We start from the raw sequence: 23,365 nt of genomic DNA on the forward strand, positions 1-23,365 counted from the left end.
GGGGGGGGGGGATTACCTTGACTGCTGGCAGAAACAGAGTCCAGGTAATTGATAGTGCCTTGGTAAACAGTGGCTGTTTGCCAGCAGAGCGGATAAATGGTCAGAGTTAGGATGTATTTTGGAGGTAATGCTAAGAGCACTTCCCAACAGCTTTATTGTAAAATATGGGGAAAAGAAGTCAAGTCTTGTCACCAAGGTTTTTGCCTGAGTAACTCTGAGGACAATGAGTTGCATGAGCTTAGGTGGGGAATCACCCCTTGTCCGTCAAATTGTCATTAGGATCAGTGGAAGGCTTATTAACAACCTGTGTACGTGCGATATGCAGATGACATGACCTTGCTTGTTGAATGTGAGAAGTAACTGAATCACTTCAGTATGGATTACAACCCAGTGTAAGGAAAACAAAAATCCTTACAACTGGACCAATAGGTAACATTATAAATAGAGAAAAGGTTAAAGTTGTCAAGGATTTTGTCTTAACTTGGATCCATAATCACTGCTCATGGAAGCAGCAGTCAATAGATCAGGAGGTGTGTTGCATTAAGCAAATCTGCTCCACTAGACCACTTTAGAGTATTGAAGATCCAGGATGTTTCTTTGAGGACTGAGATGGGCCTGACCCAAGCCATGATACTCTCCTTTGCATCAGATGCATGTGAGAGTTAGACACTGAATAAGGAAGACTGTAGAAGAATAAATGCATTTGAATTGTGGTGCTGGAGAAGAATATTGAAAGTACCACGGAATGCTATAAGGACAAACATCTGTATTGTAAGAAGTAAGGCCAGAGTGCTCCTTAGATGCAGGAATGGCAAGACTTCATCTTACAGACTTGGCACATATTGTCAGGAGAGACCAGTCAGTGGATGGGACAGGGTTTAGAGACTGCTTTGGTGTTACATTTGGGATGAGAGACGTTTGAGATGAGGGATAAGGAAAGTGAAGATGTTAAGGAGTCATTTGGATTTTGGAATTGAGATAGAGGCTTAATATATAATATATATATTATATATATTCCATTAATATATAAATGGAAATTGTTGCCATGTAGATGGTATTGAAAGCCATGAGACCAGAGGAGATAACCAAGTGATAAATTATTTCACTGTTTATCAAGTCAAATGATCATAATTGGCGGAAGGCCTGCACATTTCAGGAGACCATGCCCTGTTTGGATAAATCAGGAAACAGACTCTGGATTAAATGACCTCCCCTAGGTCACCAATCTAGTAAGTGATGAAACGACTTCCAAAGCCTTTATTTTTCGTATATCATACCATGGGGTCATTACCTTGTTTGCATAAACTGAAAATATATATTGATAAGTGGCTAAAGTAGGCAGCTATGTGGTGAAATTTCCCTCGTTTTCCTGAAACATCTTGACTCATGTCACATAGTGGTACCCCTATACAAAAACCCAAAGGTTTTGTAATAATAAGGAATCCAGTATTTTATGGGGCTGTCAGCAGTCTTCAGGTCTCCGTGAAGACAGTCTAAAGTCACCACTCAGCTGAGTCAGCCCCCAGTGTCACCCTGCCTCAACTTGTGCCCCGGGCAGCTTTCTTCTGGGGTCACCTGGGGTCACGCCTCCTTGTACCTCCAAGTCATCTTTGAAGGGTCCAGTTGTGAAGACTGAACATCCTTAGAAAGGATACTTTGGGCATACACCAGTCTTTAAAATTCTTCACGTATACTGTTATCTTTAAATCACCTCTGAACCAGGTGAAGGATCTCAAATTTAATCAAAAGCTGAGGCAGTACAGTTTTGCCTGAACAAGGATTTCTGGGTTTTCTTTAGTGTTATCCTTTTTAGTAAAGCTGCCTTTGGCACAGATTGACTCCTTCTCTGTTTTCCTTCCTTGCTTTGAAGGCATTCATTCACAGGGTCTACTGAGCAGATTCCTTTGTTCCAAGGCAAAATCCTTTCTTCACTGAAGGTGTACAGCAAAGACCAAAAGTAGTTCCGTATAGGCCAAAGGAGGGGGCTTTACTTACTCTGTTATGTTGTATTTTAAAATCCTTAACTGTGCATCTGAGGGCTTCACTTATTACCGTAAAACTGGCCAAGAGTGCGTGCATAGACATAAAAACATATACAACTAGCATGAAAGTCTCACAAATTGGTGTGAATTGTTTCTTAACGGAAATGCTGTCTACTTTATTAAAACAGTGCTCTGGGAGACCTTCCCTTTGGCTCTTTTTAAAAATACTGGTTTCAGCTTAGTGAAATTGGTTTCAAAACCTGCTGAATGGATGTGAGCTATGGTTTTTAATTAGTCCTCTTACCATCCATGTTTCATCCCTCACTTAGAAGAAAACCTACCTATTCACTGTGTTCTGTGTGACCCACAGGGACCCATCAGTCACTTCTCTCACCATTAAATAAATGCACTTTTTAAAAAACCTCTCTGACCCCCAAATTCCCTTCTTTCTTAAGATAGTTTTATCCTGTATTCTGAAGTAGAGGTATATTGTTATTAGATGACCCAGCTAATTCTTATGAGGCCATAGACAAATATTTGGGAACTACTAATAGAGCTAACAAAAGCTAGTTAATATAAAATCAGATTTATCTATTAGTACTTATACTTTTTTAATTGTTACACTTAAATTTTTAAAATAAATCAACTATGACTTAGGCTGTCAGAATTTCTGTATTCATAGAATGTGGGGAACCATTATATGTGGTGATGGGCAAATGAAGGATCATTAGATTCCACCTGATTATAGGAAGAAAGGAAGAAATTGGCTGGGCACTGTATTAGAGTAAGTTCATCCTCTGGTTTGTTCCATTCGGTAGTGATGTTGTCTTCTTTGACACAGACCAATTAATGTCAGACTTGGAACACCAGCCATCAGGTTCAGCAGAGAAATGGCCTAACCACAGTGAGCTCTCATGTCCAGCTCCTTTCTGGAGACTCTAGAGGGTGAGTGTTGACTGAAATCTGTTGTCGTATCGTCGTTTTTTGTGCCAGAGTCTGGTATTTGCATGCAGTGGCTGGATTTGCATGTGCTACAGAGGAGGGGGCATGCATGGTCACCTTCTTGGTAGGGCCACTCTGATCTTGGACCTACACTTTGACTTCAAGACTGTGTTTTTTAAATGTACTCATGCTCAGGCTCTCACACTTGAGCTTACCGTTCTAGTCTGAATTGGAATGAAAAGTGTTTCATTGGATATATCAAACCCAAGCAGAGAGAGCAGTCCAGATCCATGAATTCTATGGTTTGGGTGCAGAGTAGAATTGGTTGCTGGTCCAGTGTGTAAATTTACTCATTTCTGATTCTGTTTCGATGTGAAGCCACATGGCGTGGAAATAAAACATGAATACCTTATTTGTTTGTCAGAGGCAAGCTGGGCCGGTAACTACCCACCCCCCACCCACCCCCACCCCCACCCCGGGGCCTGCCCTGCAGGTTCCCATCTGCACTCCCTATTAGTCTTTTGGGGAAGCCATTCACGGTAGTGGGGGCCACTTGTGTCTCTGCTTTCACCGCCACATCAACTCCTTTCTTCAAAAACAAAGCCAGCTTTTAATGGAAAGCTGATTTGCTCTGTAAAACTTCACCCAATTCATGGCAATACAGTAATATTTTTTAAAAAAAACCTTCATAGCCACTTAGAGAAATTGTAACCATACACAGGGTACTTTTCTAAGCACCATTTAGAAGACTGAAGCTTCCAGATTACCCATCAGACAAGGCATCAAAGTCTTTGCCTCCCCCAGCTCTCACAAATCATTCTTAACATTTTTAACCGTGAGAGGATTAAAAGTGGTGGCTGGATTCCTACAAGTGTGTATACAAAGCCCTCAGAGAGAGAGAGAGAGTTATGACTAGAAAGGACTTAAAAGAGCTTCCTTGTTATGGTTGAGGAAAATCAGGTACAGAAAATAAATCACCTTAGTCCCTCCACATGCAGGACAGGATTCAAGCTTGTGTCTTCTACAGGATATAGCTTGGTGGTGCATGTTCTGTGTGAACAGCAAGTTGTCACCAGTGACCCAGCTCAGAAGGTTTCCTTGGCGAGAAGAGGCTAGTGGATGACTAAAGAATGATGAGAGAGTAGGAACCACACCTTCAATATGATTGGCCATCAAACTAAAAAGACAGGGTGGGAAGAGTGTGGGATCTAAGGTTTTTATTTGCTTGGTAGCCTACTTATGTAAGATAGAGGATTGTACTTGGTATTTAAAGGTTAATGGGAAGGCTCTTGGTGGGAGATAAATTGAGATGGATTACAGATTTAGAAAGGAGAAGAAAATGGATGGAGCTAGGATTTGAGGATGTGACAGGATGGGATCCAGACATTGGGAATGGAATGAGTGGTTGGATTTTTGACTCTTGAACTCAGGTTTGATAGACAAGGACAAGATTAGTTGGAGCAAATGGGGGCAGGGCGAGGTCAGGAAAATAAGAGTCATCTGATAATCCTAAAATGCTTCTGAATCCACGTCTTAACCCAAATGGAAAAGGAGTGTTTATTCTTTCACATTTCAGCTTTTGCTGATAAAAAGGGCACAGGCTGATACTTGAATATACTTTAAAGTACTTGTTTACTCAGCTGGAGATTGAGTGTTTTCTTTGTTGGGTGTGTGGAGTTACAAGCTTTTCTAGAGGAGGAAAGGTCCGTGTGTCAGAGTATGTAGCATCACACACTCCAGGCCTTGGAAAACCAGGACTGAGCTCCTTCTCCGTTGGTTATGGTGAAAAAACATGCATGTCCTTGAGAGTAATGAGGCTAATGTGAAGGCTATCTTCTAATCATTGTGCGTATGTTTTCAACTTGTCGTGTGACTGGAAACTTGTGTTCGTGAAATGTACAAAATAAGTTTAAAACCCGAGTGATTAGCGCTCAAGCTGGTTATTCTTAATTAAAATGCTTCAATATTTGATACTGTGGGGGTGTGTGTGATGAGTTCTGTTTTCATTCATGTAAGCTAAGCTACAGTAACAGATCCCATAATACAGTGTGGAACCACAATGGAAGTGTCTCTCAAGTCACGTGGTAACTCAGGTTAAAATTCCCTTCATCTTGCTAGATACCGTCATGGTAGAGTTGCTACTCTGACTGAGTTTGTGCCTGTAGCAAGGGGTGGAGGACACCTAAGTGTCCAAATGGCACCCAGATTTTGGCCAGCCCCAATAGGAATTGGGATTTGAATTCCCAGGGACCCGAGCCCAGCATGAGGAAGAAACAGACAGAAGGAAAGCCTAACAAAAAAAGAAAAAGAAAGCCTCGATAATTCACCTGAGCTTGGATGACTGCTAAAAGACTGAAAGCACTGGCTTGAGTTCTGGCTCTTTGCCCTCAAAATCATGTTCATTAGTCAACTGGAACAATTACTTGAGCTGAATTCTTGTTGCTTCAAGTTCCCAAACTGTATTAAAAACACACTTAGTCAAGGCTTCTATTCGGCACTCAGTATGGGCCAACACAGAGGATTCTGTGGAGCACAAGACAGACAAGGTATTTGCCCTGCTGGAACATAAGTCTACGGACTACTGCTCAGTTTGAACTAAGGGGGCCCTGTTGTTTGATTTATATCAGTTATGTTTGGGTTTAATCAGTTCAAATGCTCTTCTATAGAAAATCATCTTGGCTTTTCACATAGTCCTAAAATCCTAAACCGGCAGGAGCCTTCCAGCTGCTACAGCTAGTAAGTGAGGTGAGGCAAAAACAGCAGAGCTTTGGTGAGGGGGAGCAGAAATCGCACCCCTGTGATTAAGCTTTTGCAGTCACCACCGTCACCTGGCAACTTCAGAAAGGAGCCTTCTCATCCTCGGCATCAGTGTGTGGTGGGTGAGTGTACAGTGTGTGGGCGGCTAATGGTAGATCTGGTCCTCATCATTCGGAAAAGTTGATTTCTTCAAAGATGCCACAGGAAAATAACACGTCATGTGGCTTTTGATGATAAAGTACCCCTTTTGTAACTGGCTTATATATTTAAAAACCTCAACAATGAAATAAGAATTGAAATAATTATGTTGATGGCAGCCTGGAATATCTCTGAAGTTACTTTTCTTGGAAGAGATAAGTGATAGGAAGAGATGAACATGAACTGAGTATTCACTTGTATTCACCCATTTGACTTTTTACCACTGCTATGAGTCCTGCCTAAAGTAGACCCCGCCAAGATCAGATGCCTTGTGTTGGTCTTAGTGAGTCTCTAGTCTCCTCTCTACCCCACTACCTAGTGACTTCAGTGTACTAGTTCCAGATAGCTTCCAGGTTTCTGATTAAATAAGAATCCATTGATCTCATGATCAGACATTGATGCTTGCCTGATTGAGTGTAATAAATAATGTTAGAGGGGACACAGAAAAATTATGGGCCATTCTTATGCTCCCTCTTAGAGTGACCTGAGCCTATAGACGCACAGAAACGACACAGAAAACACTGGCTCCTTGCCAGGTGTGTGGCTTAGAAGAAGGCCACATTGCCTACTTGCACCCTCTTTATAGTTCTACATGATGTGCCGTAGGAGGGTTTCTCTCCTCCAGTATACTACAGAGATTAAAGAGAAGCCTACTGTCACGTGAAGCAGACTCATAACTTTTCAGTTACATAACTCTTCCAGTGATTTATTTCTAGCTATCAAGTCAAGAGTCCATTTAGGTCATAGGCTCCCAAACATTACTCAGCTTGCCCTTTGACAATGAAAAGCGTTTGTACTATAGCCTAAATCCAGGCTAGAGTGTAGATATCCGCCTCTGTAGCCTCCTTGGATTGCTCCAGCAGTATCGCCCACTGTAGGAATCACTGATTCCATGAATGGTTGTTAAATCCTAGGCAGGCAAATTCACTTTAAAAGTATCTTCTATAAGCTTGATACAATTGATGTATGGATTGTTGTAAGAGCTGTAAGAGCCCCCAATAAAGTGATCTTTTTAAAAAATCACTAAACTTATAAACAGTAAAACAAAAAGAAAAATCAGTGAAATCGATAACTGGTTGGTTTTTTGAAAGATCAATAAAATTCCTAAACCTCTAGCCATAACGCTAAGAAGGAAACAAAAACCAAGAATTACTAATTTCTGGAATGAGATAAGAATTACTACTACAGATCCTACAGATATAGGACAATAAAGAAACATTATTAATAACAACAAAAAAAGTATCTTCTGACAAGGAACTTGATAAATGTATGCCAGTGACCTTCAACTCAAAAGTTGGTCTCATAAATTAGTGGTCGTTACCTCTCCAGAACTAATGACCCTTCACCCTTTGGGAACTGAACTCTTTTGGTATTGAGTTTCTACTTCTTTACTATTATTCTGCACTCAGACCTAATCCTGTTCAAGCCACTCTTTCATTTCTTTCAATCTTTCATTTCTTTCAATACCTTCTCTCTGAATTCTGTCACCTAAAGTTCTATTTTGACCCCACCAACCACAAACTTCTACCAGAACAGATTTCATGCTAGTCCAGCACCATCATTGTATGAATGGGATATGAAGTAACTTATGTCTGAAGCCACATGTGGAGATAACAGCAGAGGCTGTACTCAAATCAGAGCTAACCAGCAGGCCACCCATCTGGTCCATATTTGTTCTTGGCCCCAGCCTGCTCCCTGGAACATAGTGCTACTTCCACTTCTGTGCTCCAGTGGCACTAAATCCTTCCCTGCAAAAACGTTCAGGCATCCAGATTCCTAGGAGTATGAAGACTCTTAGGAAGGCCCTGGGTGGCAAACCATTCATGTGCAATTTGTAGCTGAAAGAGTGGTAGTTCACACCACCCAGGGTGTCTTTAATGTGTGTGTGTGTGTGTGTGTGTGTGTGTGTGTGTGTGTGTGTGTGTGAGAATTAGGAGAGAGGGTTACATTCCCTCACTGATTTTTCCCTCTTACAGATCTCAATCCTTCCTTTCAGTCAAGTGAAAGGAAGAACCGGTCAGTCATCTAGTCCGTTGTTTCATCTTCCCACCCTCGCCCTCCGTTCTCTCTGGTATGCAAGGTTTGGTCTTGGTTTTTATCCTTGTAGTAGTGGTCTCATACAATATTTGCCCTTTCGTGATTGACTATCCTCACTCAGTTTAATGCTTTCCAGCTCCATCCGTGTCATCCATCATTGTTTTCGAGTGATGCATAGGATGCATGGTATTCCATGATGTGTGTATGGACTCTTCTACTGATGGACATCGGGCTGTTTCCAACTTGTTGCTATTGGAATAGTGCCGCAATGGCACACAAGAATAGATGTATCTGTTGGTGTATGGTGTTATGGCATTTCTGTTCCTAGTGATTTGAGGCAGCAACTTAATGCTTCCCACAATGGCTGTCCATAGTTAAAGACCTTCCAGCAGTATAATGTGGGAGAGCCCCATGCTCCCCACACCCTCTCTAGCGTTTGTTGTTTTCTGGTTTGTCTAATAGGCAGTCATTGTCCGTGTAAAGTAATCTCTCATTTTCCAAGCTGTCTTGAAAGATGGGTCTGAAGATGTGCTTCCCAAAGCCCACAGCACCACAGATTCTTCTGCACACAGGGAACTGCCATGATTTGCATTCAACAGCATGAATTCATGCATTCAACAGCATGAAGCTTCCTAAATCTTCTAGATCTGCCCATCTAGGGTAGCTCCCAGCCCCCTGGAGTTTCCCTTCTGCATGTTCACCTATCCTGTGCCAGCACCCCACCTAGCCTCCCCCTCCTCCTCTGTAGCCATTTCTGTACCGCACCTTTCTCTTCCAGACTCAAAACTTAGTGGGGCCAGAAAACCAGTCTATCTCTTCTCTTCCCCTTCCAACCCAAACTCCCCCCTCCCCGCCTCCCTCTTCTCCCCACACACACATCACCACAGTTGCCCAGTTCCTTTTGTCTTAATGACTTTCTTGCCTCCCTACCCTTTTTTTCCCCCAATAGTTTTATCGAGATAATTGACCACAAAATTCACCCTTTTAAAGTGTACAATTCAGGTGGCTTTTAGTGTATTCAGAGTTGTATGACTATCACCAGTATCTAATTTGGGGATATTTTCATAACTCCCAAAAGAAACTGTATACCCGTTAATAATCACCCCCCCATGCCTACACCACACCACCCCTCCCAGCCTGAAACCACTAATTGAGCCCCTAGGTGTCTCAGTGGTCCCAACCCACTAGCCTCTCAGTGGGGAGACTCTGAATTTTCACAGCCTGAGAAGCCCTAGGGCTGCCGGCAGTTTGGTCCTGTAGTGATGAGTCAAAATCAACTCCAGAGCAGTGGGGGTATTGTGTGGATTGTCCTAAACATTTTATATAAATGAAATCATTCAATATGTGGTCTTTTGTGTTTGGCTTTAATATCATGGGTGTGAGTTGTGGATGTATTAGTACTTCCTTTTCAAAGCCAGTGGGTAGTTCATTTGGTTTATGCATTTATCAATTAGGGAGGTTGCCTCTATCTTCTGACTATTGTGAAATAATGCTGTTCAGATCATCTGGAACGAGTTTATGTGGCTATACATCCAAGGGCTTAGTGGCTACACATTGGACTGCTAACCAATAGGTCAGTAGTTCAAAATCACCAGCTGCTTCTTGGGAGAAAGACAAAGCTTTCTACTCTATTAAGAGTCTCAGAAACTCATAGAGCCAGTTCTGCCCTGTCCTGTTAGGTTGCTATGAGTTGGTGTCGTTTCAGTGGCAGGGAGTTGGGTTTTAAAAAATCATTTTGGGGGGGGCTCTTAACAACTCTTGTGACAGTGAGTTTTTATGCATTCAGTTCTCTTGGATATATACCTTCGAGTGGAATCAATATAGAATATTTAATTGATAAAATAATGACGTGTCACAAGATCCAAAGTTCTGATTTGAGAGCTCCGAGACTTTGTGCCTCTGTTGGCTCTGCTTGTGTCAGTTCTTTGCACTGGTCCTGGCAGAGCGTGGTGCTGCTATGCCGAGCCCCCCATACCAGGAAAACTGCAGGAAGGGCCACAGACCATACAGTCGTTGCCCCTCTTCTGACCCCTAATGGTGGGGTCTTGTATGACGGTGTTGTTAGGTGCTGTCATCAGTTCTGACTTGTAGCAACCCTGTGTACAACAGAACGGAACACCTCCTGGTCCTCTGCCAGCCTCACAACTGTTGTTGTCGAGCCCATTATTCCATCTCGTTGAGGGCCTCCTTCTTTCACTGCCCCACTCCTTCACTAAGCACGCTGTCCTGCCCAGGGGAATGTATCCAAAGTATGTGAGAGGAAGTCTCACTATCCTTGCATCTAAGGACCATTCTGGCTGTACCTCTTCCAAGACAGATTTGTTTGTTCTTTTGGCAGTCCGTGGTACTTCAGTATTTTTTGCCAGCATCATAAATCAAATGCACTGATTATTCTTTGGTCTTCCTTATTCGCTGTCCAATTTCATATGCATTTGAGGCCACTGAAAATACCATAGCTTAGGTCAGGCACACCTTAGTCTTCAAAGCAATTTTTTTCCCTTTCAACACTTTGAGGTCTTGTGCAGATCTGCCCAATGCATGTGTTCTCTGATCTCTTGATTACTGCTTCCATGAGCATTGATTGTAGATCCAAGCAAGACAAAAATCCAAGCTTCCATCTTTTATGTATCTTGATGTCACCTATTGGTCCAGTGGTGAGGATTTTAGTCTTCTTTATATTGAATTGTAATCCATACTGAGGCTGAAATCCTTGATCTTCACCAGCAAGTGATTTAATGTCCTCTCCTGCAGCAAGTAAGGTTATGTTATCTGCATATCACAGGTTGTTAACAAGACTTCCTCCAACTGTGATGCTGCATTCTTGTTCATATAATCCAGCTTCTGTGATTATTTACTCAGCATACAAATTGAATAAGTATAGTGAGAGGATACAACCCTGTTGTACACCTTTCCTGATTGTAAACCATGCTGTATTCACTTGTTCTGTTCACAGAACTCCTTCTTGATTCATGTGTAGGTTCTGCATGAGCACAGTGAGGTGTTCTATAATTCCCTTTCTTCTCAAAGTTATCCATAGTTTGTTATGATCCACACAGTCAAATACCTTGATGTAGTTAAGAAAAACACAAATAAACATCTTTCAGCTAAGATCCATTTGACCTCAGCAATGATAGCCCATGTTCCACATCCTCTTTTAATTGCAGCCTGAACCTCTGGCAGCTCCCTGTCATTGTACTGCTGCAACCGTTGTTGGATGATCCTCAGCAAAAGTTTTACTTGCATATGATATTGTTGTTCTATAATTTGAGCAATCTGCTGGGTCACCTTTCTTTGGAATGGGTACAAACATGGATCTCTTCCAGTCAGTTGACCCAGTAGCTGTCTTCCTAATTTCGTGGCGTAGACCAAGTGAGTGCTTTCAGTGCTTCGTTAGCTTGTTGTTGAAACATTTTGATTAGTATCCCATCAATTCCTAGAGTCTTGTTTTTAGCTAATGCTTTCAGTGCCGCTTAAACTTCTTCCTCAATACCGTTGGTTCTTGGTCATATGCTACCTCTTGAAATGATGAAGTGTTGACTAATTCTTTTTGGTACATTGACTGTATGTTTTCTTCCATCTTCTTTTGATGTTTCCTGCATCATTCAATATTTTTCCCATAGACTTTCTCAATATTGCAACTCAAGGCTTGAATTTCTTCTTGAGTTCTTTCGGTTGAAAATAATCTGAGTGTGTTCTTCCCTGTGGGTTTTCTAGCTGTCTTTGCACATTCCATGATAATACTTTGTCTTCTTATGCTTTCCTTTGAAGTTTTCTGTTCAGCTCTTTCACTTCACCATTTCTTCCATTTGCCTTAGCTACTCTGCAATTAAGAGCAAGTTTCAGAATCTTTATGGACATCCCTTCCGCTTTGATCTCTTCCTTCTTTTAAATGACATTTTGCTTTCTTCATGAATGATGGTCTTGATGTCCTCCCACAGTTCATCAGGTCTTTTGTCATTAGTGTTCAGTGCAGCAAATCTGTTTGTGAAATTCAGGTGGGATAGACTCAAGGTCGTATTTTGACTCCTGTGAACTTTAAGTTTTCCTCAGCATCAGCCTGTCCTAAACATGAACAATTGGTAGTCTACAGTCAGCTGGCTTCACTTGAGCTGACTCCATTACGAGCTGCTCCTTCGTGTCTTCCCACAGCTGTAGTGAGTTTCAGCTCTGTGTACTCCATCCAGAGGCGTCCACGTGTGTCATTGTCTTGTGTTGTTGTAAAAGCTGATTGTTTTGACCGAGTTGTTGGTCTTACAACATTCTATCAAGATCTCCAGCTTTGTTTGTGTCACCAAGACTGTATTTTTCAATTACTGTACCTTCTTCTTTGATCCCAATTTTGGGGTTCCAATCACTAAAAATTATCAATGCATATTGATTGCATTTTCCAACTGAAGACGTTCGTGGAATTTTTCGGTTTCTTCATCACTATCTTAAGTGGATGGTACATTTGAATAATCATTGTATTGATTGGATTTCCTTGAATGCAGATAGATATAATCCTTATCAGACAGCATTACACTTCAAGGTAGATCTTGAAGTGTCTTTTTTGCCCATGAATGCAAAACCATTCCTCTTGGTTGTTATTCCCAGCATAGTAAATCATATGATTTTTTTCATTCAAAATGGCAATACCAGTGCATCACAGCTCAGAAACCCTAGGATATCCATCTTTGTGCCATCTGTTTAATTTTTTATGACTTCCAGTTTTTCTAGATTCATACTCCAAAGTGCCAATTATTAGATTTCTGCACCTGTTTCTTTTCATTGAGTTATGGTCCAACAGCAAATGAAGGTCCTGAGGGCTTCACTCCACTCACATCATTAGGGTTGACTTCCCTCAGAGAAGGCCGCTATATATAGCTCACTTTTTGGCACCATCTGACAGTGTTCCCCTCTAGTCGCCAGTATCTTCAATATCTGACCATGGTTTGATGCTGTGCAGAAGGTTTTCATCGGCTAATTACTCCAGATTAGACCCTGAAACCTGTTCATGGTGGGTGACCTGCTGGCATTTGCAACAGCAGTACTATAGCTTCCAGCAACACAAGCCACCACAGTACAACAAAGTGACAGGCAGGTGGGAGAGCATGAGAAGAGGGTAACCAATAACCTAAAGCATTTATCTCTGTTTGCCTCATCTCTGAGGTGGCTGTGGAAATAAGGTCAAAGAGGGAAAACGCTTTCCCAGCGGGATGCAGTTGAAGGGCAAGTTATATGAAAGTGAACACCCTTTTCAAAAGTGTCCTGTCCTCCACCTCCAGACCTGAGCTTTCAGGGTCAGGCTCGGTGTTGCCTTGTTCTCTCAGCTACCGGGAACTAAGAGGGCACCGAGAGTGGGGTGTCTCTGCAGAGGGTGGCTTGAAGTTCCAGGCTCTGCTGCCACTGGGCACCGAGCAGGCTGCAGGTTCTGCCTTCACAGCAGGGGGATAGAGTATCTGCAGCTGAGAGTCACCCGGCCAGTCCCTCGAGGTCACTAATCACACTCTTCGTTTCTTGTTTTGCAGTGAACGAGATCATTGGGAGAGACATGTCCCACATTTCTGTTTCCCAAGGAACTGGGCGGAGCAGGCAGGCCCCCCTGGCGGGTCCCGATGCCCTGGATTCAGGCAGCATGGATGCACTCTGACAGTCCTCGCCCTTCACTGCAGCTTTGTGTCCCTGCACTTCTCCCCTGGGCCCACTGCACTTGCCGCTGGGCAGTTGTGAGGTCACCATTGGTGGGGCAAGTGGCAGTCCTCGGCTTTGGGGCGAGATTTTGTAAAAGAACAAGGCTTTGGGGAAATGAGTTTTTTGCGTTTTGTATTTAAATAGGATACTTTTATATGATGGGTGCTTTTGAGTGTGAGTGCAGCCGGGCCTCCATTTGGGAGGCACTGCTTTTGCAGGTGGCCTGGTTACTTAGCTAGGAGTGGTGATTTGTACTGCTTCATGGTCATTTGAACGGCCTTTTAGCGTTGAGGATATTTTTAAAATAGGAATTTTTGATAAAATCTTCCAGAGGCGAACAAAAAAAGAAAGAAAAAAAACAACGTATTCCATGCCTATGCCTCAAACTCCGCATGTGTCCTGAAGCCTTTCATAGACTCATAGGAAGTGAAGCCAAATGTAGCTCAGACCTCTTTATAAAGTAAGCTCCTGCTGTCAGAGCAAGGAGAGACCATTCCACCATTGATGTGTTGGAATCTCAGACATTCCAGAGCATAGCCATTTTTGTAACTTCTAGGTAACCTCCGTATAACCTTCCATACTGGCTCCATGTTGACCTTGCTTTGCCCCCTCTGAACCCTGGGGAAGATGGCTGTCAGTTGACTTTGCAAGGTGGGTTTCGGCTTGCTAGTGTTCTTGTTCTTTCTGACTGGGAACAGTGCCCTGGCCTGTTTTTGAAGCCACAGTCTAATGATTTAGGCAACTGTACTTTTTCTAACTGACCGGCAGTTGCCCAGGGTGTGTAGAAGCTAAGCACAAATAAGCTGTGCGTCAGGGCAGGAACAGAGAACATGTCAGCCCCCAGAGGGAGGCTTTAAGCCCCACACTGGCATGGGAGGCCTGGCCCCCATTCTGTTCACAGCCTGAAAGGGCTCTGGCCTGCCCTCACTGCTCTGCATCGTCTAGAAACCAGATATGCCCAAAAGGCTTTGAGGTAAATCCCCAAATGAGGTGGTATGACAGACCTGACCCTCAACACCAAAGATACCCTCCTGGTGCTGCTGCTGGGCAGACTGGCACCCAAGGCAGGGGCTAGCAAGAAGCCCCAGCCTGCTGTCTACCAAAGGAGGTGCCCAGATGGGTGCCCTGTCAAAGCCAGCCTCCCCCCCCTCCCCTTAATATTGTCAGTTACCTGCTCCAAGACTTAGGTGTTCTCCAGAGCCACCTAAAGTTTGCAGCGTGTTTTCAAATGAAATCACGTCCATTCACTTATTCAGGAAGCAAATGTATTGAGTGCCTACACGAGACAATATGCTGAGCTGGTTGAAGGCGTAGTGCTGTTACCCAGGGGACTCTAGGTCCTAACCTAAATGCCAGGACTCTGCAGAGTTTACATGAGGCCTGGCCAAAGGGCCTCTAGTCAGCTGTGTTAAAACTGCGATATTTCCCATTTCCCCCTTAAGACTAAGAGAACAATGCTTATCCTTCAGTAAATTACTTTGGCCTCTCTTAGAGCTGTTTTTATTTTTCTTTGAAAATGAATTTTGTATCCAAGTGTGGATAGTAAGCTATGCTTCTGGGCCTCTGGTGGGAAGCCTGCAGCTTTCTGGGCCCAGGCTGGGGGAGGTGGGAGCAAGGGGGCTGGCTAGACTCTGATGAGATTCCAGAGATGGCTAGATGTGACCCACCCCCACCCACCTGCCCCTAGTGTAGCTGTCTCACATGGTGTTCTTGCACGTGCTCCCTTTGCAAGACCCTTGGGGGGTTGCCCTGCTCCCCTCCTGAATAAAGCCTTCATGATCCAGAATTGCTATGCACCAAATTGTGATGCCTTTTCAATACCTTGATGCCTGTAGCAATAGAAATGCTTTCCTATTTAAAATAAAAGTCAAATTTTAAAATAGAGCTTTGTATGCCATCTTAGCTGTTTCGTATCGGCTTTGTACAAGCTTTGGGGGAAGAATGGCGTGGTATTGGCATTGTAGACAGACACTTGAGCATTTGTGTGCAGCATAGCAATGAAGTATACACCATCCATTGGACTGTGCATGTGGGTACCAGCAGCACCCACCCATCCTGCCCACCTGTGTTGGGAATAGGGCAAGCAACCTTTGGCCTCCCAGAGACACAGCCCTGGGGCTGCAAGAGCTGGTGTCTGCTCACATGCGGTGCTGCCACCACAGGCTCTGCCGGCCTGGCTGGGACGCCCAGCTTCTGCCTTCCCCAGCAGCCAGTCATCATTAAGATTAAGACACACACACACACCACCATCGGACTCCTTGGTTGCAGTGCGACAATAAATGGTGACAGGCCAAGAGTCTCCTTTGAAATCTGCTTCCCTCCACCTGGGGCCGCTGGGGGACAGAGCTAAGGGCACCACTGCTTGTGAAAGGCCACTCGAGAAAAAAAAAAAAAGCCACTTGGCCAGGGACCTGTTTATTTTACGGAGGAGAGGGGAGAGTTCCAAATTCTTTCCAAGACTTCAGTTCTGCACCCTTTATTGAGTGCACAGGACAGTCCACAGTATCTGCTGCAGGTGTGCGAGGAACATAGGCGGAATTACCCTTTCGTAGTCTGGGCCCTAGGCTTCGTGTGGGAGCCTTTCGCCCCCTAGTGTTCTCCGGGGTGATTGCAGCATAGTCGGTCAGGATGGTCTGTGCTTTGTCTTCTAGTGCTCCTTGAGCCTGCTGGCCACACAGAATCTGGAACCTGACCTGAGACTGTCCACAGTCTGAAGAGCTCCAGGCGGCTTTACTCAGAGGTCCAGGGGCCCTTGGTTCTTGCAGAAGTCCGCCATCAAAAGCACAGGGTTTACACTTTCGAAAGTAGGGTCGCCTGCCTTGCCCTGCCAGTTGGTGGGCACAAGCAGTATCCAGGACAGACCCAAGGCTCTCCAGGTACCCAAGGCAACGCCATTCCACAGCCAGCCCTGAAAGCAGGGCTCAGCCAGCATTTTGGGGGATGAGCAGGCAGAAGAGTAAGTGGGTAGTGGAGCAGGGCCCAGGCTCCTCGGTGCCTTCTGAGAACTTTGACAAGAAGCCCCGGGTCAAGGCGCTGGTACTTTTGAGTCCACAAGGAGGGCGTGCTGGCAGAGCTACCGCCTGGCTCCCTCACCTATAAACACACCCACTCTTTGGGGGCCTGTAGCACAGTGCGAGGGGGCTCACCAACAGGCATCAGACTGGTGTAGTCATCCGGGGCTAGCTGTAGAAGGGATAGGGAGGAGTTAGGCAGGACACACTTGGCCAGCCCACCTGGCCCCAGCCCTCAGCCACACAGCCTCACCTGGTAGGCCTGGAAGACACTGAGCAGGTCCTTCACGCCGGCTGAGTATGGGACACCCTGCATGCGGACCAAGGCTGCTGGCTGGGACAACACAGAGGCGGGGGCCGAGGCCAGTGCGGCAGGGGGCGTGGTGAGGTATCCCAGCGTTGTAGGGGAGACTGGAGGGCTGCGCAGAAAGCAGGGGCTCAGCAACTAGCCGCTGGCCTTCACTAAGGCCCGCCTCTGCCCCGGCCCTGCCTCTCCTCCCTCACCCCACCTCCAGTCTCCTCCCAGCCAGCACCTGTCACTCCCCCATCACCTTACAAGCAGACCTGGGGTTACCTGGCTCAGGAAAGGGATTCCACACCACTCCCAGCCAGGAGGGGCACTGGAGGGCTGCCTGGGCAGCAGGGTACCTGGGGTAGTAGGCGGTATAGTTCATGTAGAGCTGAGTGGCTGGGCCTGGGTAGTAAGCAACAGGGGTCGGGGTGGCAGGAACCCTGGCAGCTGGAAGCAGTGCCGAGGAAGGGTACAGAGCTGCAGTCTCGGTGGGAATGAGGGCCGGTGTGGCCTGGAAGGTGGCGTAGGTGGGTGGCGAGAGGCCTAGAAGCAGAAGGAGAGTACATATTCAGGAAGCCCGTGCTGACCTGGGCACCGCACGGCACCCGGGGAGGAGTCCCCGCTCAGCAAGGTCAGGGGTACCAACAACCTGGACCCCACCCACCTCCTCCATCCCCCAGCCTCTGGCTACTCACATGGCAGCTTGCAGGGTGGAGGGGACATGCCACTGCGGCCCAAAGTGCCCCCCATCAGCACACGGCTCATCTCCTCTGTGGAGCAGGGGACCACCTCCACGTAGCGTTCCTTCATCATCTTCTTGTGACACCGCTGAGCGGCAGCGAGGGCCCGCTCTGCCGACGTCATCTGGATGAAAGCGTCACCTGACGGCCGGCCCTGTTCACACGGTCTTGTAAGCATGTGTAAAAGTGCCTTACCCTGCCCACACATCCCCCCTCCGTGCCGCGTCGAGCGCCCGCCCTGGCAGCAGCCTCACCTGCTGGTTGAGTACCATGTGCACACCGTGGGGCCTGATGTCAGCTGCGGCCTCCCCCAGGAAGCTCAGGATGTCTTCGATGGTGGCTGTGTAGGGCAGACCCCGGAGACGGACACAGTCCCTGCCGGTTCCAGCTGCCAGTGGGAAGAGGGTGGGGAGGAGCGGGCTGGAGGCATAGCGGTTCAGGACCTAGCATGGAAAGCAAACGGTCCGATCATGTTGAGCAGCTCGAGATCCAGGGGTGACCCAAAGAAGCAGCACTTCAGTGCGGGGGTGGGAGGAGCCTAATGCTTACCTGCTGTACCTCGGCTGCTGTGCTCCGGAAGAGTTCAATGTATCGCTTACCCAGCATGCCCTTGTGCCTGCGCAGGGCAGCCTGGGCCAGCTCCTCACAAGCAAAGAGGGCAAAGGCGTCCCCCGTGGGCCGGCCGTCAGGGTGGCGCACAAAGAGCAGCCCATCGGCACCCCCAGTCACCGGGCACTCTGGTCCCAGGAAGGCCAGCACATCGGCTGGCCCGGCTGAGAAGGGCAGTCCCCGCAGCCGCAAGATCACCTGGTCTTCCCGGGACAGGAAACGGACTACCTCTAACGAGGTGCCTGGGGGAGGGAATATGGGGTCAGCCTGGGAGCACAGAGAGGATAAGGAGTTATGGGGAGGCAGGACCTGCTGTGGGCACACTCACCCCCTGCGATCTTGACAAACTCCTCTCCTGTAGCTTTATACACCTGTCGGGAGGAGTGGGGACAACGTGGGGCTCAGGCCGCCTGAGCTCCAGCCAACGCCGGCCCTGGCTGCAGCCTCACCTCGATGTAACGGACGCCCATGTGGTGTTTGTGCCTCTGCAGTGCCAGGTCCCGCTGCTCGCTGTCCACAAAGCGGATGAGCGCCTCGCCGTTGCGGCGGCCTTGGGCGTTGAGGCAGAGGGCTACACCGCCCCTGGGGAGGCAGTGAGGTGTTAGTGCCTCCGGGCCAGGCCTGCCCTCCTGGGCCACCTGTCGTACAGCACCCACCTGGCAATGTTGAGCCCCTTGAAGAACCGAGCCACGTCTTGGTCTGATGACTGCCAGGGTAACCCACGGGCCCGCACCACCGTCTCACTGTCCACCACGTCGGCCTTGCTGCTGTGGGAGGGGGAAGGGGGCACGCACGACACAGGGTCAGCATTGTCCGGCAGCTGTCACATCCCCTGCCCCCCAAGTCTGTCCCTCTACTCACCAAGGCCCTGTCTCATATTTCTGCTTGACCACCTCTGGCTTTGAAAATAATTGACCTGAGAGAAGATGGCATTGGGGGTCAGCAGGGTCTGCTGGAGGGGAGTCTCCCCACCAAGCGCTGCAAAAAGAGGACAGTTGAGAGGGATGGGGAGATAGCAAAGGGGCATCTGCCATGTTGTCTCCAAGAGCATGATGAACAGGGGGAGGAACTTGGAGGGAGCAATAGGTAGGTGTCTCCCTTTCTAGCCCTGAAAGCAGGGGAAAAGGTGGTGAGGGGAGCCTTACCACTGGGCGCTTCTAGCAGGTGGAGGATGATGGCTACCATCGTTTTTACTTCCCACACTCCAAAGTCGTCCTCGGTGGCATCTGTTTCCAGCCCCAAGTCTACAGGCAGTGAAGTCATGATGAAGAAATCCCCAGCTTGAAAGGCCCAAGAGCCACAGCATGGATCCTAATCCTGGCTGCACCCAGCCCAAGCCTTCCACAGACAGGCAGAGCCCCTAGCAAGCATGCTCCTTTGGGCCCAGCTCATTTAGGGCCCCAGCCCAGACATACGGAGACATATGCCACATTCCAGATAGATTTCCCAGCACTGATATCTGGACCTCCAGCTTTCACCCCCAGTTCTCACAGCAAACTAGCCGCCAGCACCCCTCAACCCTAGCCCGGCTGGGTCAGATACCCTGTGCCATGGAGGCTACGGTCAGGTCTCTGGTGGGGCAGATGCTTGGGTGCTGCATATGGAATTCTCTGCGGAGGTCGTAGAAGGAGAAGAAGGTGTCGGGGAGCACCAGGGTCTGGTGGGCAGAACAGGGAGGGGCGTAAATGGAGGAACTGAGCTGCCCTGTACCCACCACAAAACGGCACCCTTAAGAGGCATACCTTCCGAGAGGCCTCGGGGTGCAGGACCTGGCGAAGCAGCTGCTGCCCGTCAGTGCAGAGCACGGAGGGGCCCCCACCAAGTAGCGCCACATCTGCACTCACCAGCTGTGAGAACTGGGGGTGGGAGCAGAGGAAACACTCACACCTGGGCAGGCAGGGACTGGGGCACAGAGGGGCGGGGAAGGCTGCAAATCTGGTTCAGCCAGATGTTCAGCCCTACCCTGCTGGTGAAGAGACCACACCCCATTGGCCTGGCCAGTGCCTCTCCTCTAGTCGACTGCCACCTCCTACAGGCCGGATGAGGACAGTCCCGCATCACCCAAGCCCCCATTGCAGCAAGAGCCCAGGAGTCTGGAGTGGAGCCAGGGCAAACACCTGGTGGAGTGGGCCTGGCAGGTGGGAAGGGGCGGGGCAGAGCAGGTTAAACCTGTCCCTGGCCAGGCAGCACCCTCAGACAGGTGGGGGAGGCCCAGGTCTGCCAGAGGCTCATGGTCACTGACAGCCCCGCCCCCAGGTCTGACCAACGAGGGGCAGAGAAGTTCCAAGGACAGACCTCTACACCTGGGCGACAGGGGCAGGCTGAGCTTTGACCCCCACCCTATCGACCAGCTGGCACCGAGTTGAGTTGTTTGCTCACAGAAGGGGTGGCACTTGGAAGCTGCCCAGCCCCTCCCCCAGCCTCCAATCCTGCTGTTGAACAGGTAAGGGCACTGAGCACCAGGACCAGGTCCCCCCCACCCCACCCACCCCACCCTCGGCCAACGGTGACAATCTGAGGCTGGCAGACCACAGGCACCCCAGCTCTCCTCCACTACGCCTCCCCTGCGGGGCCTTGTCTCTGAACCGACTCAGAGGCCACATCTTTGTGCCTCGGTTTCCCCATCAGGGACCACCAGAGTTGGAGGATCAAAGCGTGCGCCATTACAGCACTTAAACTCATTACGCCCAGCCAGAGGCGGGCCAAGGGTGAGTGCGGAGCGAGAGCAAGCAAAAGACAAAGGCAAGGGCCACCACCTCCCACTTGAGCCATTGGGGCTCTCGGCCAGCAGGGCGCCCCCAGACTCGGTCCCGACAGCGCCCACACCTGGCCGGCGGCGGCGGGGCAAGCCCAGACTAGCAGACACCTGGCGGCGTCTGCCCCGGGGGCGCAGCGCGTCCTACGCCCCCGCCCCCGCGACTCCCAGGAGAGCGGTGGGCCGAGGACGCAGGCGGCAGGGCAATGACCTATGGCCAAGTCCAGGCCCCTTGGCTCTACTAGCTTCCGGCTGCTGCCCTGAGACACCGGGCTGGGCAGGATCCCAGAAACGTCTGAGCCTCGACCCCTTGCCGCCGCCGCCGCCGCCGCGGACTCAGAGAGGGGCCCGGGTGTCCATCCCCTCCCTCCAGCAGTAGCAGACCCTGGAAAAGGTGAAAAGTAAGGCGCCCCCAGGAAGAGCCGGCAAACACGGACACAAGCACATGTGGAATCGTTGAAAGTTTCAAACAACAAGAACCTGTCCTACCGCCTGGGCCAGTTGGTCCCAGCGCGCCAGGCCTCGCCTCCTGCTGCCTCTCCCGCCGGGAAATGTCCCCGAGGCCCAGCCATACCGCCACCCACCGCAACCCCAAAGCTCACCTGCTGCAGTACCTTGTCCAGCGGCTCAGCCCGCGCCAGGCTGTCCGCGCTAAGGCCACTCGCCTCGCGGCACTGTGGGCTCAGCGCGGCCGCCTCGGCGCGCACCAGCGACTTGTGCAGCGTACCCACCTGCGGGCGGCGAGGAAACCCATTAACCCCACGCCTCTGGGCGCTGCACTTCCCGGGGCCCCCGGCCGTCTCCTTTCAAGACTACCTGGCGTCGCCGTGGCTCCACCACTTGCCAGACTAGCAGGATTAAGTCGGTCTCGTCGGAGCCCAAGTCGGGCCCCAGCGCACCGGCCGTGGCCCCGAACAGGACTACCAGGAGTCCTGGGCCTGGGCGGGGGTCCGTGGCGGAGTCTGCGGCGGGGTCCGGGCCAGGCGGAGGTGGCTGGGGCAGCGGCGGAGTCATGGCCACAGAGGAAGGGGGCGCCCGGCCAGACACACGCGGACCGACGAGGCGCACGCACGCACCGACGGCGGGCCCCGACCGGCTTGGGCGGGACACCGGGAGTCGGGGGCGGCACCTGCGGCCCGGCTGGAGCAGTGGGCGCTGAGCAGACGCGCCCGCGGCGCCCGGCGGGGCGGGGCGGGGCGGAGCGGCCCCCGCCCTTTCTGGGCGAGTTACCTGCCGCCGCCGCCGACCACGTGACCGGGGCGGCTCCAGGGAACAGTAGGGGAAGGGGGCCAGGCCCCAGCCCGCGCCTCGCGCACTCCTGCTCCAGGCTAGCTGCGCGCTCCGGACTGCGTTCGATTCCCGGGTAACCCCTGCCCGCAGGGACCTTGAAACCTGTTCGAAGTAACGTGCGGGACTGCGGGGTGGGGGTGGGGTCACCAGGAGTCAGTCAAGGAGGGGTGTGTGTGTGTGTGTGTACTGTTTATGTGAATGTCACCGAAAGTTAGTTGGGGAGAGAAGCCAGCGGGAGTCATCGGAGGTTATTTGAGCGAGGGGAGGAGTCGACAGAGGTCATAGGTCAAGGCTTGTCCACTTAGGGACGAGGCCGGGGCAGCCAGGTTCTGGGAAGTGCCCTCTCGGTACCGAAACGTGGTTCCGGTGGGACGCGAGGGCGCACAGGCACCGTCCTGCGGAAGAAAGCCTCTGGCTGGATCCACCCGCGAGCCGCGCCCTACTAGACCAGGCCGCCCGAACAGCACGGAGGGACCCTGCGCTTGGCCACTCCCGGACTGTTTTCTTTTTCTATTTTTTCCCCCCGGACTTTTGTTGAAAGGCTCCCCTCCCCCACCGCCCCCAGGCCGGAAATTGTAAATACGCAGCCTGAGGGACGGACCGAGCGCCTGGTCCGGAGGCACTCCTCGAGGACTTCCTGGGCCCCCGTCGCCCGATTTGTAAAGCGGCCCCCAGGGGCTCGGTGAAGAACTGGAGGAGGAGCAAGGGGAAAGAAGGGCTTCGGGGCTCAGGCCTGGAGGGAGCGACCCTCGCGGTGACCCAGGCGGGGCCGCGTCGAGGCGCACGGAGCCCAGAGTGAGCGGAGCATGGGCAGTCGGGTCGGGGTGACGACGGCGCCTGCGGGGCCTCATGCACTGACCACACCGCAGCGCGGCCCCCACTTGGCGAATGAAGGCACCTGGGACGCAGAGGACCCGCGCGCCGGGCTCGGCGGCTGGGAAGGAGTGGGCGGTGGAGACCGTGGCCTGCAGAATTTGGGGTGAGGGGCAAGCACTTCCCCTTCGGGTGGAACCGTTTGCGGGAGCTAGACTCGTCCTCTCTCGACGGCCCACTCCGGAGTGTCCCCACCCCCGGAAGCGATG

At 49.8% G+C, this 23,365-nt stretch overlaps 2 protein-coding genes across 3 annotated transcripts in view; one reads left to right on the forward strand and one right to left on the reverse strand.

The window, feature by feature from the left end:
* The window catches only part of NFATC3 (nuclear factor of activated T cells 3), a 78,699-nt gene extending 63,229 nt beyond the window's left edge, over positions 1–15,470 (forward strand). Inside the window, exon 10 of the mRNA XM_004704824.2 lies at positions 13,424–15,470. Within this exon, the coding sequence (XP_004704881.2) occupies positions 13,424–13,545 (122 nt within the window). The 3' untranslated portion in view covers positions 13,546–15,470. The remainder of the gene's footprint in view (positions 1–13,423) is intronic.
* A 515-nt stretch (positions 15,471–15,985) lies between these two features.
* Positions 15,986–22,007, reverse strand: ESRP2 (epithelial splicing regulatory protein 2). Of its 2 annotated transcripts, none has more exons than XM_045293613.1 (15): positions 21,810–22,007; positions 21,596–21,724; positions 19,981–20,094; positions 19,781–19,895; positions 19,384–19,482; positions 19,100–19,154; positions 18,895–19,002; positions 18,688–18,820; positions 18,567–18,609; positions 18,179–18,480; positions 17,884–18,072; positions 17,585–17,783; positions 17,246–17,432; positions 16,851–17,016; positions 15,986–16,769 (listed from the first exon to the last, which is right to left on the reverse strand). In XM_045293613.1, the coding sequence occupies exons 1-15, from the start codon at positions 22,005–22,007 to the stop codon at positions 16,680–16,682; spliced, it is 2,127 nt and encodes a 708-aa protein (XP_045149548.1). In that variant the 3' UTR covers positions 15,986–16,679. The 2 variants fall into 2 exon arrangements, with proteins under 2 accessions (XP_045149548.1, XP_004704651.1); XM_004704594.2 differs by having other exon boundaries at positions 18,895–19,005.
* Between the last annotated feature and the right edge of the window lie 1,358 nt (positions 22,008–23,365).

Source organism: Echinops telfairi, unplaced genomic scaffold (genome assembly GCF_000313985.2).
Source record: "Echinops telfairi isolate 266 unplaced genomic scaffold, ASM31398v2 ScPeMD7_2291;HRSCAF=2852, whole genome shotgun sequence".
NCBI lineage: Eukaryota > Metazoa > Chordata > Mammalia > Afrosoricida > Tenrecidae > Echinops > Echinops telfairi.